At 41.6% G+C, this 19,027-nt stretch overlaps 1 protein-coding gene across 5 annotated transcripts in view; it reads right to left on the reverse strand.

The window, feature by feature from the left end:
- Nucleotides 1-18,592, reverse strand: part of prkd3 (protein kinase D3) — a 58,461-nt gene extending 39,869 nt beyond the window's left edge. For 2 of the 5 annotated variants that reach the window (XM_061794921.1, XM_061794920.1), the window contains exons 1-2: nucleotides 18,284-18,592; nucleotides 14,683-15,278 (exon numbers count right to left, since the gene is read on the reverse strand). In XM_061794921.1, the coding sequence (XP_061650905.1) occupies nucleotides 14,683-14,970 (288 nt within the window). In that variant the 5' untranslated portion in view covers nucleotides 14,971-15,278; nucleotides 18,284-18,592. Of the gene's footprint in view, nucleotides 1-14,682; nucleotides 15,279-18,283 lie in introns of those variants that run through there. The other 3 variants (XM_061794927.1, XM_061794923.1, XM_061794924.1) reach the window with 2 other exon arrangements.
- Nucleotides 18,593-19,027: the final 435 nt, after the last annotated feature.

The following is a 19,027-nucleotide window of genomic DNA, read 5'->3' on the forward strand; positions in this document are numbered from 1 at the left end:
CGTCTCTACAGTCACCATTCGACTGAGTGCAATAACTCGGGGCTTGCCATCATTCCGGGAGGCTTGACGAACCGCTGGGCAGCCGCGTAAACAGGGTGTTCAAAGTGAAGTGAGCGGCGTGGGAGCCAAGTTTAATGATTGCAACAGTTTGACCTTGGAACAGATCGTGTGTCTTTAATTTTTTTTTCCCATTGGAAAAAACGTTTGGAAATCGGACCAGTGTCCCAGACCTGATTGTGTGTAACCATTGTGGTATCACTGAAATGCTCGTATGCAATCAGTTTGAAAAATTAAAAGGCCTATTTTTGTGTGTACACATACTACACATTGGTGTACACTGTGTGCTTGTTAGGTCACACGTGTCATCAAAGATCTCTTTCAAATAATGTAGGGATTTTATCCATCCATCCACCCGCTCATCCTCACTACTATAAAGCCAATATTTCACTGGGCCACAATGGTGCGTTTCTGACCTCCTGGTTTCACATAATGTTGCTTTAAGCTCTCCCAAGACAACCCAACAATTATTGCACATAGCCTTTGGTTATTGGAATCAAGAGAAACAATACTCTTCTGTAGTAATCTTCCGTAGTAAGCGCCAATGCAATGAAGTGGAGAGGAGTTATTGGTAGTGAGATCACTGTTTGGTTAGTTGCCTCTCTATCGCCAATGAAAGCCAGGTGGATTTTCAGCAAATCTGAGCATATGCTGGATGATGTGCACAGTTACTTTACTACATTTTTACTAAAGCTGAAAATTAAGTCATTTTTTAAATCAGAAAGATTAGTATCAACATTCTTTTTATGTGCAGCAGGTGATAGAAGCTTTGTTTGCTCTTCTGTAATTGTGTGTGCATGGCTACATCTAGTATCGCGTGTGCTTACAGCGTCCAGAGACCAGGCAGCGAAGAGGAAGCCTGAGTCACAGGATCTCAAGCTCCTCAGGAAGAGAGCAGAGTGATCTAAGACATGCTTGGCTCAGCCCTCGCACACCACTGATGAGTTATAGCTTTACTGCGATCCTCCGCCTGAGAAATATAGTGCAGCACATACTACATCTCCTGCTCACACGGGGAAAATAAATAGGTGAGCCAGGGGAATTCATGTGAAGGTAAGACCGATTGAGGTTATGAGGCAGTGGTCAGATGTAGCAACATGATTTTGCAGGTTCTGTGTTTGCAAAAAGAGATTGAGGGATTACCTACTGTACATACAGGTAGGTTTTAATTTTAAAAGCCCTTCCACTTTGTATGCCTGTGAATATTCTCATTTATCCAGGTCATTTAATTCTCAGACCATTGAATTGACACAGTAGTCTGTCCTAATTACTGTAAGCCTTGTTGAATGAACTGATGAAGCTTGCTCAGATAAGGGGTGAAATGTCTTCTAAGACAACTGAACTGTCTAGTTGCGATCAATTCAATGCCCTGAAAACTTCTGCTTCGTGTCACCTTTTTTAAGAGGAGATTCATCCCGGACACATTCCAACACTGGAGCTGTCACCTTTCTCAAAAACAGAGACACCGAAAGGCAATATCTGCAAATGTTTAAACAGACGGGGAAGAATAATAGCAAGTGCAGTGGAGGGAGAAGCTATGTGAACATCAGCTGTACAGACTGTGCTGCCTCGCTGACCACAGCAGATTGGAGAGCAGGAGCAGTGAGAATATGGAAACAGGGAGTGGTTCCAAGGCGAACTAACAACAAGTAGAACAGGAGAAAGACTGGTACAAACTGAGTCGTAGTAAGAGACATTTCTCTTTGCTAAACGGCACATCAGAAAACATTTGGCTGTGATCCTTGTTTGTATCTGAAGTTTGTCTTATCACTGATTGTTTTTATTAAATGGCAGCCCCAATAGTGTTTCTTAAGAAGTACTATTGCTAGAACACACTAGTTTTTTTCTTCTTCTTGTATTCTTGTTGTTTCAACATTAATTGCACTTCCGCTGCCACCTTCCTATCAGTTTGACATATCGTGCACTTCACTGAAAGACAGGAAAGGCAAACAGTGCTGTGAAAACAATCAGAAATTCTGCAACCTGCTGCTGCTATAAGCATCAATACGGTCAACCTGATGTAGCTGCTTAGCCAAACAAATTGTTATGTGCCCTTTCATCATTATTGGAATCTGCCTGCTAGTTATTCAATAAATCGTCCGCTTTGAGTAAGGATTGCAGTGTCTTTGTTACCTGACACGTTTGTAACGGCAGAAATCCTCTAATAGTTGGACACATAGAGTAGGATTTTCGAATGTTGTTTTTAAATTTTAACTCAAAACTGTCAAAATAATGTTCTGTTGGCTTATTGCTTTTGCTCTTAGATTCCGACAGTGTCAGTTGCGTGCGTTATTTATTGCGACTTCTCAAAACAAATCCAGAACAACGTTTCTGCCGTCGGTGGATTCAGAATGCTAAAGCTAGAAACAACGCAAAGAATAAAGCAATGTTTTTCCCTTATCCTTTGTGCCTAATGTGTGCCAAAACTAGTGCTGGGCGATTTATCGAGAAGCTTGATTCAATCGATATTTTATTAATGGTCGGTATGGAAAACGGGGATCATCAAATTTATTTGTTCCACTAGTCAGCAAGATTTCATAGGCCTGCGGTACCTCTTGTTGCATGGCGTCAACATGGAGGACATGCTAGCGACTCGCAAGCAAGAAAAAGTCCCCAAAACGGGCATGTAACGTCTATCATTTGAAAACAATAATCTGCAAAACGTGTATAAAAGATGTTGTGACGAAGACGGGCATATCCGTGTAAAATCACCTGAAAATGAAGCACGTTATCAAGCGCGTGCATGTAATAATGTATGCATCATGCTAAAGAGTGCCGCTCCTGTATCGTACACAAAACAATGCCACAGGCCGCGTAGCAATCGTGGTGGTAGTTGAAGCGCTTGTAGTTTTGTGTTCACTCAGTGAACAGGGTGCGAAGATAACATAGTAGTTTGCAGATCACGGACAAGATAGAAAGTGCTTCAGGGGCTTGTTTACGTTAGCATTTAGCAGCTAGCTTTTTTTATGCGACCGATCATGCAAAGTTTCACAGTGGGCCGCCATTGCTGTCTGTCTCTTTTTTTTATTGATTCACTTTATTTACAGATCACTGCATTGTATTCATTTGACAGGACATCACGCTTCCTTCTTTTTCTTCCTGTTCATCTTGATTTCCGGCAGACTGGGCTTGTTTAAGTACATTGCTGCCACCTAAGGCTAAAGCGATGAACATCTACAACAGAGCCAAAACCTAAGAAATACATTAAAATAACAAATATGGTGCAATAATTTATTAATGATTACAATAATAGTATGATGATTATGTTATGCAATTGAGCAGTATGCAATAACTGTCCCGCAGTAATGTTCCTGACATAATATGACATAAAATATGGAAAGTCAGACAAATTATGTTATGGAAGTGAATTTATATAGGTTGGCAGCTCTGCAGTCATAGCTATAAATGCAATTTTAAGGTAAAAATAAATAAATAAATTGAAAAAAGTAAAATGTATCCATTTCTTTGTGATGTTTATAATTGTTAAATAAACCTGCTTTATATTATGAATACATTTGGTCTGGGCCGGTTTTACACATTTATAAAATTGAATAAAATAAACAGTCAAATATCAAATATCGACATTGGGAGGAAAATAAATTGTGATCTCAAATTTAGGCCATTTCGCTGAAAATAAATAAGTAAATAAAGACACAGGCACATTGAGACACACAACAAGACTCAGATTGCCTAGGCTGAGCAAGATCACGGTCAAATGTCTGACACACCACCGCTGCCACTGAAAAGTGTGTCGAATAACTAACAATTGGCTTAATTTGTACAGTGGATGCCCATTTAACGTGTTCAGGTTGCCAGCTGGTTCAATCAAAGAAGAGAAAAGTCCTGTCATTAATAAGTGCGATGGAAGTGAGGCACGCTCTTTCAGTGAACCCAGTCTTCAATCATAGATTTATTATTCTAGCTTGGTCGAGTCCCTCAGTGTATAACGGTGAATTACTACAGGTGATTGGCTTCACAAGGACGAAGTCGCAGGCACTTGATTAATAAATTGTTCAACTTAGTATTGCTGACTGATTCAATATAATCACAATCACAACCCATTCAGCCAGCATTAACAAGAGATTGGATTGATGTGGGATAATCTCCCTTCACTGGGTGAAGGGCATTCCAAAGCAAAGCTGCACTTGGTCGAGAGCCCTCGAGAGATGGTTTGGCACTGAATGAATGGTAGGGCATCAGCTACTCTTTGTGCCCAATGTGAGGGCCTGCCAACAGGGCTGTCCCAGCATTCCCTGCCCATTGCCATTAGAGAGGACCACCCTTCTCCACTCTGTCATTCCCTGACTCTTGTGGCTGAGCCTTCTGTTCTGTGATGCCACTTTACATTTAAAGGAGAATGAGGGAACAGAAATGTGCACTGCAGATGGTAGAAATTACTTAGCTCACTTAACTTCAGAGATGTTTTTTCCCTTTTTTTCCTCTCTCTCTCTCTCCCTTTTCCACAAATTACTCCAAGACTGGGGAAATTGATAGATTCCTTGTGCAACTAAGCCTTTGAGTAACACATGGAAAACTTTTGTTTCTTCAGCAGTCCCAATTGTGATATCAAGTCAGGCAACTCCATGGATTTAAACTACCTCAGTGTAAAGAACACTGAAAGTCATCTCAGTTGGAAAAGAGCTGACACCATAACAATGTGTATTCAGAACCAATACCAACACTGCATATATTGACTCAAGAGTGACCTGTTTTTGCTTGTAAGGGAGCTGAATGTGCTTTCCAGGAAATGTCTGACACCATGTATATCACACATAAAGCCCAGTGTCGAAAGAGGGTGGGGTAAAGGCATTGATTTATTTTGGTGTTGGTCTAAGTGAACTACAGTCAAGTTCATCTTATTTATTTAATTATTCAGAATTTATTATTCATTTCCGCTTGTTTTTTTAAAGAACAAATACCGTAAATCTAAGTGATAAACCCGTGATGAAGGCAAACAGCCTGTCGCAACACTATTGGAATGAATCTGGAAAAGGAGTATTTTCTGCAGTTAACTTGCATAAGGCAAGTGATACTTTCAAAAGATAAAGAGCAATCCTAATAATATTCTGCTTTTTTGCTGTGCTAAATTTATGAATACGGCCTCCTTCTGCCTGGAAAAAGTCCTTTGTCTCGCTAATTACAGAGACAGCTATTCAGGCCTTAACCAAAGACTGGGAGCTACGGTGCTGACAAAACCAGTGGGGAAACCTGCGGCCGAGGAAAATCTAAATTAAAGTAGCTGTTATAAAAGTGAAATTCAAAGCAAAGGTTCAATTTGTTCTTCCATCACCTGTGCCAAAAGTTTCATTCCTATTGAAGAGCCCTACTATTGCCCTTTCAATAGAAATTGAAAGTTATTTATTCTGTATGGTAAAATCAGTTTTCAGCCAATATTTACCACAAGTCACAGTTACTAACAAGTGAATTCCATCATTTCCTAGTGAAAAATTGATTCTAAATACAAATCTGAGGTGGAACAGCATCCTGGAATATGAATTGTATTAAACCTTGAAAGTCCCAATATTATAACCCCTTCTCATCCTTTACAGTAAATGGGAATGTGTCAGTGTAAGATGACCAAATGGTAAAACATGTCATTTTGAAGGAGTCACGACCTTTTGTCCAACCACCATTGACAGCTACACACGAGGACTTGGATAACACTAAACAGGAAAGGCTCAACAAGCGTAAGCAATAGATGTTTATCTCGCACCATTCATCGAGCCCAAAAACTATACAGAACAGATGGGCTTGACCAGTGAAACAAGGCTGCCCTAATGTGGAAGTACTTGTGAGAGGGCCACCAATGGGTCTATTCAGAGATCAATCTGATTTGGATCTGTTGGGGAGCTTCTCAGAAGCCTGGCTGGCAAACTTTGCAGCTTTTCAAGAGACCGCTTCCTCACAATTCTCCAGGAGCTCCAGTATGAACTTGTACTCAAACTTCCAACAATGTCCAAAGAGGCCTGCACAATTAATCACATTTTAATCGTGATCATGATTTTGGCTGCCATGATTAAGTTAACATGATCGTCAGTTTTTTTTTATATTTGAAATGCAGACTTGGCTGCATATAAAGCACTCTCTCAACCAGGAGTCAGCCAACCACCAGGGAGCGAAAACATGTTTAAGGTTTCATTAAACTGCCTAAATAACAAGGAAGTGCACCCCGCCTGCAGCGGGAGCCTTAAGTCACTCAGTGGACTGATGAGAGCGAGTCATGTCGAGAGAAGAAAGTTCAGCAAAGGTTGGGAAATGAGGAGCACTATGGTGAGGAGCTAGGGCCTCGAAAAGGGAAAAACATCTGATGTCTGGACGTGTCACATAACATATTGTCTAACTTCCATCCATCCATCCATCCATTTTCTGAGCCGCTTATCCTCACAAGGGTCGCGGGAGTGTTGGAGCCTATCCCAGCTATCATCGGGCAGGAGGCGGGGTACACCCTGTACTGGTTGCCAGCCAATCGCAGGGCACATACAAACAAACAACCATTCACACTCACATTCACCCTTATGGGCAATTTAGAGTTGTCAATTAACCTACCATGCATGTTTTGGGGATGTGGGAGGAAACCGGAGTGCCCGGAGAAAACCCACACAGGCACAGGGAGAACATGCAAACTCCACACAGGCGGGGCCGGGGATTGAACCCTGGTCATCAAAACTGTTGAGGCAGACACTTTAAGCAGTCACCACTGTGCTGTTGTCTAACTTTTTAATACTTCATACTTTTTAAGGAGATGAAAGTCATATGACCACGGATCTCCTGTGCCCATATCCTTACACAACCTTATGTGTTATGTTATGATTATTCGAAGAATTAGTCGATAGGATAATCGATTCTAAACACATTCGATAGTGACAGCCCTAATATTGTTTGTTGAAAAGTAGCCCAATAATATTTTCTCCAACATGAGGAATAATTATGATTAATAATTGTGATTACAATATTGATAAAAAAATAAACATCATCATCAATTTGGCCGTAATTCTGGAGCCCTAGCCCCAAAATAATTTGATGGGTACATATCCAGAAAGATCCAAACACTGGTTAACCATACCTTCCACATCTAAACACGTTAATTGTGAGCAGGTGATGGTATCATGTGTGGCTTGTGAAATGGGGACTAGTTTAACACTTTGTAAAAAGTGGACCTTCTCTCCTTGAGCCATCACCTTATCGTGGTGGAGGGGTTTGTGTGTCCCAATGATCCTAGGAGCTATGTTGTCTGGGGCTTCATGCCCCTGGTAGGGTCACCCTTGGCAAACAGGTCCTAGGTGAGGGACCAGACAAAGCACGGCTCCAAAAACCCCTATGAAGAACAAAATATATGGATCTAGGTTTCCCTTGCCCGGACACGGGTCACCGGGGCCCCCCTATGGAGCCAGGCCTGGAGGTGGGGCTCGTAGGCGAGCGCCTGGTTGCCAGGCCTGCACCCATGGGGCCCGGCCGGGCACAGCCCGAAAGGGTAATGTGGGTCCCCCTTCCCATGGGCTTACCACCTGTGGGAGGGGCCATAGGGGTCGGGTGCAGTGTGAGCTGGGTGGCGGCCGAAGGCGGGGACCTAGGTGATCTGATACCCGGCTAGAGAAGCTGGCTCTGTAGCCGGCGCCTTTACGTTGGGGTTCACCCCAGTGGACGAGATGGTAGCCTCGCTCCGCCTTCGGGTGGGGGGACGGGTCCTGACTGTTGTTTGTGCCTATGCACCAAACAGCAGTTCAGAGTACCCACCCTTTTTGGAGTCCTTAGAAGGGGTGCTGAAGAGCGCTCCCGCTGGGGACGCCATCGTTCTGCTGGGGGACTTCAATGCTCATGTGGGCAATGACAGTGAGACCTGGAAGGGCGTGATTGGGAGGAACGGCCCCCCCGATCAGAACCAGAGTGGTGTTCTGTTATTGGATTTCTGTGCTCACCACAGATTGTCCGAACACCATGTTCAAGCATAAGGGCGTCCACATGTGCACTTGGCACCAGGACATCCTTGGTCGCCGTTCGATGATCGACTTTGTGGTCGTGTCATTGGACTTGCGGCCGCATGTCTTGGACGCTCTGGTGTCATGCCTGCGCCCAATAATACGGTGCGCCTTATGTGTGTGTTAAATACAGAAATAGACCCTGTAACTGAGGCTGCGCCTTTTAATACGGTGCGCCTTATGGTCGTGAAAATACGGTAGTTCTCTGCCAAGAATTTGCAGCACAATGTAGTACTACACTGAAGGCACGCAACTATAAATTCAATCTTGCTGTACACTGAAACCCCATTAAAAAGAAATGCTTAAAAATCTGCGTTATAGCAGGGGTGCGAACAATTAACCGCGATGGGGTTCACTGTATATTCAAGTAAATACTATTATGAATGTTCAAAACTGCTGACAAAGCATTTCAGTACCAGTGAATGGACACATTTAAGTTGGGATAATGACCCATGTTTGTTGAATGACTGAGTGATGAATCACTTAGTGAAGCTGAACATTTTTTTCCTCAGCAGAGGAAACTGCAGTACAGAGGGACAGGGGTGGGTGCGTGGGTAATATTACCACATTACATATCAAATGCTTAACTGTCATTTTCTTGCTGAGGTTCTGCTGAATGGTGAGATCTTGTGATGGCCTAACCAATGGTCAGCAATCCTCAGGTGAAAAGTGTTGGCGCAGTTCACCACACTGTGGGGGGGGAAAAAAAGGTTCACAATTGCCGTGCATTTCTTGCGAGTAGTGAGGCAAGGATGGATTGGTGCACAAAGGGCCTGCAGTCATAATTTCCACAGATATCAAAGCCATATGGCTGGTTTCATGAAGCAGCTGGTGCTGTGCACTGTATTTAGCAAGGTTTAACAAAAGAAATGCACAACAACGTGGTTGAATGTTCTGGACATGTTCAGTCAAAATGATGTCAAATGATTTACTGTATGCTCAGCAGTACAGTCAAGAGTTTATTGTATACCGAGATATACCAGGATCTCGAGAAAGATAGCAGAGGTGTAGACTAGAGTTCCATGACTTTGACGAGAGTCGGACTCGAGTCATGAATTTGATGACTTTAGACTCGACTTGACAAAATGTCACAAGACTTGAACAGCAACAACTCCTGGCTTCGCTCGGACTCACGCCCATTGTCTTGAAAAGACTTGACATTTTTATTGAGATATGTACACACTGCAACTCTCTCTCTATAGCTCAGCATGCCTCAGGTTATTTTATTACAGGAATCTTCTGATTGCTGTAACCGTAACGTTCATGTTCTCAGCGGATATCATTCAGATGAAAGTGTCATACCATACTAAAGGGTTCAAATCCGGCCTCGCCTGTGTGGAGTTTGCATGTTCTCCCCTTTCCTCCCACATCCCCAAAACATGCATGGTAGGTTGACTGAAGACTCTAAATTGCCCGTAGGTGCGACTGGTTGTTTGTTTCTATGTGCCCTGCGATTGCCTGGCGACCAGTTCAGAGTGTACCCTGCCTCTCGCCCGAAAATAGCTGGGATGGGCTCCAGCACGCCTGCGACCCTAGTGAGGATAAGCGGTACGGAAAATGGATGGATGGCGATATTAATATATAAATATTAGCTATATTAAAATGACTGTTGTTGTTGTTGTTAAAATGACTCGAAAGGACTCGAAATTGAAAGACTAGGGATTGCGATTTGACTGTCTCGAATTGGGACTTGACTCGGGACTTGCAAAGTAGGCTTTACATGATCAGGATTTTTGGAGCCGATCACGATCACTGATCAGCAAGCTTTAAAAAAACGATAACCGATCACCGATCCAATCACAAGATGGAGCAATGTGTCTATTTACATGACTTGTTCATTTATTGGATAAACTTGTGTACTGTATACTATATCCATCCATTTTCTGTACAGCTTATCCTCACCATGGTTGTGGGCGTGCTGGACCCCATCCCAGCTCAAATTATTCTCGAGCGTTTTAGACAAAAGTTAAAACACCAATGAACTCAAGGATTGGCCACTGACATAAGTTTAGGTCAAATCAACATTACTAGACTTTACACCGATTTGATCGGGCTGATCGATATCGGACGATATTTAGCATTTTATGCTGATCGGCTTTAATGTCATAATTCGCCGACATTGATCGGCTCCGCAAAAGAAATTTACTCTCCGTCGCCGCGTGCACAGTATATTTGAATCCAAAAGCTAGTTTATTTTTATCCTTGCCGCGTGTCTTTTGACGTAGTACTGTAAATATCTGACGGCCAAAGAAGTTATTTTTTAAAAAACATTTTTTTTGAAACATTTTAAAATGTCGCCGGTGTGGGACAGACAACACGTCGGAGACGGGCAACGCATAATGTCCGGATCAGACTACAAGACAAATTTGCTCTTTCATGATTGCACTGTCAGACTACTGCAAGAAAATGTTGTATTCCGCATCCCGTTTTTTACCATCATTGGGCTTTATCTTGTCAACTCAAATGCGACCAGATACACTCGTTACCGTGGCGACGACAACAAGAGTGGAGCGAGCCAAAGGTATTATAAGGACATAATGGGGAAAAACGTGTGTTGGTGGTCACCGGTGCTCAGGACAGGAGAAGACGTTCGTTTAAGGCTTGCTTGAGGTATGTTCACATACTTTGAATACGATATGGCTCACAAGCAGGCAATAAAATGTTATGTAGCCTAGCAAGCTCGCGGTAGCACAAACGGTTGGACGTAAACATGCCGCCGTTCTGTCGAATCATGGTCTAAGGTTTCGGTGTGGGTGAAGTAATTTAATTCAAAATAAAGTCATTTAATTACAGTAAGTTAGCACCCATTATTTCTGTCATGTAATGTTGGTTTGACCTGACACGATGTGACTAGAGCAGTGATTTCCAACTTTTATGGAGGCAAGGAACATATTTTACAATTGAAAAATCTCACGGCACACCAACAAACAAAAATGTCACAAAATGTGGATACATTAATTACTGTATTTACTTCCTGCCATCTAATAGAAGACCATTCATTTGTTCCGTCTGTCACAATGCCTCAATGGCATAAATAGAGGAACAAAGATACATTTATTGTAAATATAATTTTTTGAGCAATTAAGTACACAAGTATATACAGTAAATGAACAGGTCATTTAAATAGACACATTCCTCCATCTTGTGATCGGATCGGTTATCGTTTTTTTAAACTCGCTGATCGGTCCCAAAAATCCTGAACGTCTAAAGCCTAAACATTACTACTGACAGAAATAATGGGTGCGAACTTACTGTAATTAAATTACTTTATTACAATTAAATTACTTTAATAAATACTGTTAATGACATGCTTACTCTAACTTTATCACTGTCCCAGCTATATGGACGGGTGTTGTCCAGAGTTCGAGTCTCCCCCCCTCCCCCACTGCGTTGCTTGAACGCAGCATGCTCCTCGTGTACATTTTAGGTGCTCGATCAAATTTGTTGTGTTTAAGCATATAGATGACGTTCCCCATCGTACTTCAGTTGTGCACAGACTGCAAATAACCTACGTGTTGTTTGTCTGAGACACTGCAAAATAGTCCCACACTGACGACATGTTTTTTTACCGACAAGATTGAAAAAACTTTATTGGCGGTCAGATAGTTACAGGACTGCGCAACAAGACAGGTGACTGGCTAAAAATAAACTAGCTTTTGGATTCATACGCGACGAAGACGAGGAGTTAAATGTCTTGTGCGGAGCCGATCGATGAAGTCATTGATCGGATCGGTGACTTATGACGAGAAAGCCGATCAGCATAAAATGCTAATTATCGGCCGATACCGATAACGCCGATCAGATCGCTGTAAAGTCTATTGCAAAGCAATGACTTGGTTCCACCACTGATAAATGTGTATACTGTGTCCTGGTGCACATACATACACTATACATGGGACATGAGGCCATACTGTATTCAATATTATTTTTTTTTTTTTTAAAACTCGGGTTAGTCTGTCAGCTCTTCTGGACTAAATGAAATCTTTCTTGACCTTTCTTACACTGGGACAAAGTCACGCTGGAAGAGAAAAGGGGCTTTCCCAAGTTGTTCCACCAAATTGGAAGCATAGTTTTGCCTCAAAATCATAAACACCAACCCAGAAAGTATAAAGATTCTACATGTTAAGAGGTACTGCCATTTACAGTAATGATGACCAGATGATATACGGAAACCATGTACAGTACATGCAAACAAACCAATACATAACTAACCAATGAATACAACCTGAAAAAATATTAACTGTGATATAAATCAGACTCAATACAATTAGCCTTAATATCATCCCCATGGGCGGCACGGTGGGCGACTGGTTAGCATATCTGCCTCACAGTTCCGAGTACCCGGGTTCAAATCCGGCCTCGCCTGTGTGGACTTTGCATATTCTCCCCGTGCCTGCGTGGGTTTTCTCCGGGTACTCCGGTTTCCTCCCACATCCCAAAAACATGCATGGTAGGTTGATTGAAGACTCTAAATTGCCTGTAGGTGTGGATGTGAGTGCGAATGGTTGTTTGTTTATATGTGTCCTGCGGTTGGTTGTCGACCAGTTAAGAGTGTACCCCACCTCTCGCCCAAAGATAGCTGGGATAGGCTCCAGCACGCCCGCGACCCGAGTGAGGATAAGCGGTATGGAAAATGGATGGATGGATGGATCAACCCCATGCTCATGAAGTTTGCTGCACATTTACTTTTCCTCACTTTGATCAATCACCATAAAATAACAGTGACCTTCCAAAATGCTGAGGTCTCAGCAGCTGATTGAAGTGCACTGTTTAATCACCCTCCATTTCTACAGGCCATGATAATTACAGTTCCAAATGCTGTACAGAACTGTAATCATAATTATACACAAGCAAAAATAAATGTGTGGATGCACTTTCATTAAACAGACCCTTAATTCCACTAAAAATTGACTTAAGCAGGACAATGGCACAATAACATGAGTAGGGGGCTGGGGACTCTTGTACACTGGATATTTGAAATATGCATTTGAATTCAAATGAATTGGCAATTAAACAGTGCACAAAGTGTTGTTTGTTGTGTGCAGCAATTGACTTTGTTTTACTGGATTAGGGCAATTAACTGCTTTTAGTTCAAAACCACCACATAGTCACAATTTTTGTAACTGAAATCAATTGTTAAGATTGACAGATTAAAAATGCCAAACAACATTTTCAAGAATGCAAAAAAAAAAAAATGTGGGAATATATAGGCTTACACACTGATTTTCTGGATAACGACACAATGCAAAGAAGCATTCATGATGAACCTATGTAGACAGAAACACACACTGTTTAGCAACTGAAGTTATATGTCAAGGCTCCGATAGTGGTAAGTAAGCTCCTGCTCCAACCTTTTTGCTGGAACTGTTTCAGTATGATTTGATTTTTTTATTACATTTACAAAAATCTTTTGTTTTTTTGTGTTTTAAAATGTGCCTCAAAAAGGCACAAAAAGTGGGACATCAGCTGAGTAAGCATCAAAAGAAAGAACTAAACTTTCCATCCATCCATCCATTTTCCGCATCGCTTATCCTTACCGGGGTCGTGGGCGTGCTGGAGCCTATCGCAGCTATCTTTCGGGCGAGAGGCGGGGTACACCCTGAACTGGTCCCCAGCCAATCGCAGGGCATATATAAACTAACAACCATTCGCACTACAAAGAAGGAACAGTGTGATAATGACCATAGACTGTAAATGGAACGTGGATGTTGGTAGCCTAGCAACAAGAGAGGTACGCACATTTTCTGTACAATATAGCTGAAGCAACAATAAAATTACATCAATAATAATAATCAAGACGAACGGAATGTATGCCGCACAGACGGTTTTGTTTAGTGTTCGCGTGACGATACGCACTTCCCAGGCTTAAAGAAGTCAACTGCTTTCAACGAATGACAGTTACAAAAATGAAAAGGTTGCAAAAACATTTCTGTTTTGAAACCTCCTTAACCTAATAGAATTCTGATTTTTGCTTTCATTTTGCATTCTCGTTAAAAAAACGATCGATAAACAAGTAACACTATTTTCACTGGTTGTACACTGATAAAACATGCTCATTTGCTCTTGGAATCGTACATCTGCATTATAATTTAAATGTTACAGAGGAATACTTTTGAACATAGTTAACTGTGAATAATATGTATGCTATCTGTCAAAGTTACTGTACACTTACAAAAGAGGCATGATCAGGCTAACAAAATTGGTGACACTGCAGCGCATACAATCTAAAATGAGATAGTACAGTGAAAAAATAGACAATTATTTCCGTCAGTAACGAAGGCTAAACTTGCGCTTTCGAAGCTAAGGGCATCAAAGCTAAAACCACAGAGTAGCGATTAAGCATGTTTGTGTAACTTCGAGGACCATTGCATTTTACCAGACAGGTCCACCATTGCTATCGTGTGTGTGCTTCTGCTGTGTCAGTTTCAGGGCAGGAGGCCCAGATGTTTGTTTTGGAACACCTCAATAGATGAATATGGTCAGTTGCTGATGCAGCATGCTGGTCCACTACTGCCTTCAGAATAGCTGCTTAAATTGTAGTGGGTATGAATGTGTTTGTGAAGAGCTTTTAACTTCAGAAGATGTCAGACATGGGTATTATACAAACAGTGTAAATAACAAGAAAACAAGTTTTAGTTGAGATTCTTACCTTCTGGTCCACTATAGAGCACACCAGGTCCTTTACAGCGGACAGTGATAGGTCATTACCCTCCAGGTTCACTGTCTCTCTGGTCAACCCAATTTGCAGCAGGAAAGACACCCCATGGAAAGAGCTACGGGAGTTGGTGGGGCTGGGGACACTGTGGTTTCCGTTGGACAGTCGCGTGTAGAGCGCTCCAGCCGACGATGGGGACAAAGCAGTTGGCAAGGTCGGGTGGTGCGGATGGAGAGAGTGGAGGAAGGCTCGAGGTAAGAACGGGGGAGAGGAGGCAGACATTGGCTTTTTTCCAATGGCGACGTGTAACGCTGAATACTGGACGGTTCAGTGACAGGATCTACGGCAAGGAATATCTTCAGTACTCCTGAGTTTTAGTGAGTTAGCATTGTATGGTTTCCCACTGTGTCACCTCGGATTTACAAATAAGGGGGCAAGCCGCTGGTCCCAACTGAGGTCACACCCTTGTTCACAAGATGGCAAAACAAGATGGAGTAAGTCTCTGGAATATCACTGCAACAAATGTCATATCTTGAAGTGGTGCCCCTTGCCTTTATTGAAGTCACTGATCCACTCTGACCACAGGAAGCCTGTCACCAAAACCACAAACATACACGCATTTGTAATATGAACAAAGCGAGGAGCTGCACTTACTAAAATTTAAAATAAAATAACTATTTCAGGGTTCTTTCCATTTCTTAGCCCAAATAATTTTGCACATTTAGTATTATGCAACTTAAATACCAAAAACGACCCTGCAATAAAAAGATTAGTGCATACGTGCACACTTGTATTCCCCAGTGCTTAACCTCAGTGTGGTATGCGCAGTGTTGTACCTGAACGAAGTCAATTAAGTTCATGAACTCGTTCATATGTAGGGCGAACATGAACTGAATGTAGCGTATTTCGCCTGATGAACGTTTTTGTAAATGCACTCATTCCGGCGTCTTTGAACGGCAGGTCATTTTTGTTCCAAAATGTCAGGTTTCCTTTAGATTCTAAGAGGCGCAGCATTACAGCCTTTACGATCGTGAAGAACCATACAGACCAATTCCATGGACGTTAAACCATCCCATGTGACCTTACTCAGACAATCAAGTCTGCATTTCAGGTGGTAATCACTGATTGCGCACAGACTAAAGACGTAGAAAGGGAGAAAGTTAGAAAAATGACAGATAAAGAAAGACAACATTTGGAAAAAAAAATGACACTCTCCCAAAAAAAAAAAAAAAAAATAGGATGGAAAGGCCAGTCTTTTCTTTTCTTTTTTTTTTCCTAAACAAGCAGATGCAGAAACAACAACAAGCATTGTTTTTTTACGTAGTACTTGGTGTAAAATGTTTGAGCACCACTACCGTAGAACATTATTGCTTACTTACTTTAAATGATAAAATTATATTACATCTGAAGCCACCCAGGAAAAACTCTACCATGTCAGAATTTGATGCAGTTGACCAAAAAACTGTAGAGAAAACGGTTCAGCAGCTGAACCCATCAACGAGCTGTCTTGACTCAATACCATCTGACTTTTTCAAAGCTATTGAGAAGTCTGTGCTCACTGATTTGCACCAAATTATCAATTTCTCACTTCAGTCAGGCGAGTCTCCTAAAGCTCTTAAAGTCATTAAGCCTCTGCTAAAAAATAGAACACTGGACGCTTCCATGTTAGCAAGCTATAGAACCATCTCAACTTTCCCTTTTATAGCCAAGATTGTTGAGAAAGTTATTTTTAATCAACTTCGCAATTTCTTGAACCTAAACGGACTTTTTGACAAATTTCAATTAGGGTTCCAAACTTATCACAGTACAGAATCTTCTCTTATCAATGTGCTAAATGATTTAAGGTTGAATACTGACTCGGGAAAGGTGTAAATTTTGGTCTTGTTGGACCTCAGTGCGGCTTTATACGGTAGATCATAATATCCTGCTGAAGTGGTTGGAAACATGGGTAGGACTAAATGGAACAGTCCTTAAAACGTTCAGTTCCTACCTTGAGGAAAGAAGTTATTTTGTAACCATTGGAAGTGTTCAATCTCATCGAATGGCAATGACCCATGGGGTCCCTCAAGGGGCAGTTCTTGGCCCCTCCTGTTCGGCCTGTATATGCTACCCTTGGGTCAAATTCTTCAGAACTTTAATTTTGACTATCATAGCTATGCAGATGACACACAGATATATCTAGCAGTGTCTCCAGATGACTACAGTTCAATTGAGATGTGTCACTGTCTATAACAGATAAATAACTGGATGAGCCAAGATTTTCTTCAATTAAACCACAACTAAACTGAGATGATTGTTTTTGGCAATAAAGAAAAGAGGATTGCTGTTCGTAAATACCTGGAGTCACTCTCTTTAAAAACCAAAGACCAAATCCGAAACCTTGGTGTTCTGACAGATTCTAACCTGACTTTCAACAGTCATATCAAATCAATTACTAAAACTGCCTTCTACCATCTGAAGAACATATCAAGAGAGAAGGTTTGCATGTGTCAAGCAGACCAGGAGAAGCTCATCCATGCTTTTATCTCAAGTAGACTTGACTAATGTAATGGTCTTCTGACTGGACTCCCTAAAAAGAGCATTAAACAGCTGCAGCTCATTCAGAAAGCTGCAGCTCGGGTTCTGACCAAAACAAAGAGGTCAGAGCATATTACTCCAATTCTAAAGTCTTTACACTGTCTTCCAGCCAGCTGTAGAATAGATTTTAAAGTTCTGCTACTGGTCTAGAAATCACTAAACGGTTTAGGTCCTGAATAGATGAATGAAATGCTAATGGTATCTAAACCCAGTAGGGCTCTGAGATCGACAGACTCAGGTCAAATAGTGGAGCACAGAGTCCAAAGCAAACACGGTGAAGCAGCATTTAGGTATTATGCTGCACACAAACGGAATAAATTGCCAACAGAAGTGACGTCCGCCCCAAGTGTGCATTTTTTAAATCCAGATTAAAAACTTTTTTTCCCATGCTTTTTAGAGCATTTCCACTTTTAAATGATATTTCTTGCACTGTACGCTGTTTTAATTGTATTTTTTTTCTCTTTGTTTTAAATGTTTATCAGCTGTTTTTTTCCTTTTTTTTAATATGCTTTTAATCATGTAAAACACATTGGAGTTACCTTGTGTATGAAATGCGCTATATAAATAAATTTGGTTTGCTTTGCTTAGTTCATTAGATTGTTTTCATAAATATATATTCACTGGTTCGACCTAAAAGGTATTTCTTGAAGCTCTCCACACTAAAATGGCTAGATTATACCCACTGCAATTAAATACGTTATCGTGAATGTCAACTTTTTAAACGTCTGGTGAGTTTCGGACCGTTTAGCATGAATGAAACCAATAGTAACGTACGTTAAGGTATACGGAAAAACATATTTCCGACATTTAGGTCTGAAATTAAGTCTTGGAGACGGTAATCGTCCCACCTTCGATTGATATGCTGGCAGAACACAAACCGAGAGCACACAATAACAACGTAAATTACACAAGCTTGCGTATGGACGTCAAGGGGACGTTTCGCTTCGGTGGAACTTTCTGTTTGCCGTTCCGAAGACAGCCGTCTCCTTGGATGTTGTTGAAAAAGCTTAGCTTTTACCTTCACAGTCAACGAAGGACGCATTTCTTTCCAATGCGAGTGGACCGAACAAACTTTGAATCTCCATCAACTGCGGAAAGCGGCGTCTCAAGTTTAACTTGCACTTGGTCGAAAGTCTTCGAGAAAAGCCCAATTTAAATGAAACAAACAACAAAACAAAAGCTCGTGTAAACGCTTGCTTTGACCAACCGAACCGTCCATTTATTTGTCTCCTATCGTTGTTTTAGATACTGTAGTAAATTCATGCGCATCTTATTATCGTTCCAGCTGTGACGACTCCTCTTGCGCCACTAGAGGGGAAGGTAGTGTAGTGATGCTCGCTGGGAGTTGTAGTCGTTCTGTAGCGTACCCACAATAGACCTCACGTTTAGACTGCAAAATTCCTGACTACAAACCCAGTGAAACAATGGCGCCACTGAGGAACAAACTGTACCGCGCATGCGCAAACCTTTTCCGTTAGTTCAATTTACCCATTTCGAGTGGAAAAATGTTTTACGCGACCTGGAGTAGTTCATAACACACTAATAAAAAAATATAACAGTCACCGAGGGGCTCAGAGCAGGCGTCACCATTACTTAAGTGCATTAATTTAGCATTACTCGGATGAGTAGCAGTCATTTTCTATCTCTTGAGATTGCACAGAATTGAGGGGGTCAGGATGGTGGTGGTGGTGGATTATGGCAACACGTGTACGTATAGAATTTGAATGTATTAAATAAAGCGATGTTCAGAAAGGGAAATTTA

Source organism: Phyllopteryx taeniolatus, chromosome 13 (genome assembly GCF_024500385.1).
Source record: "Phyllopteryx taeniolatus isolate TA_2022b chromosome 13, UOR_Ptae_1.2, whole genome shotgun sequence".
Lineage (NCBI taxonomy): Eukaryota > Metazoa > Chordata > Actinopteri > Syngnathiformes > Syngnathidae > Phyllopteryx > Phyllopteryx taeniolatus.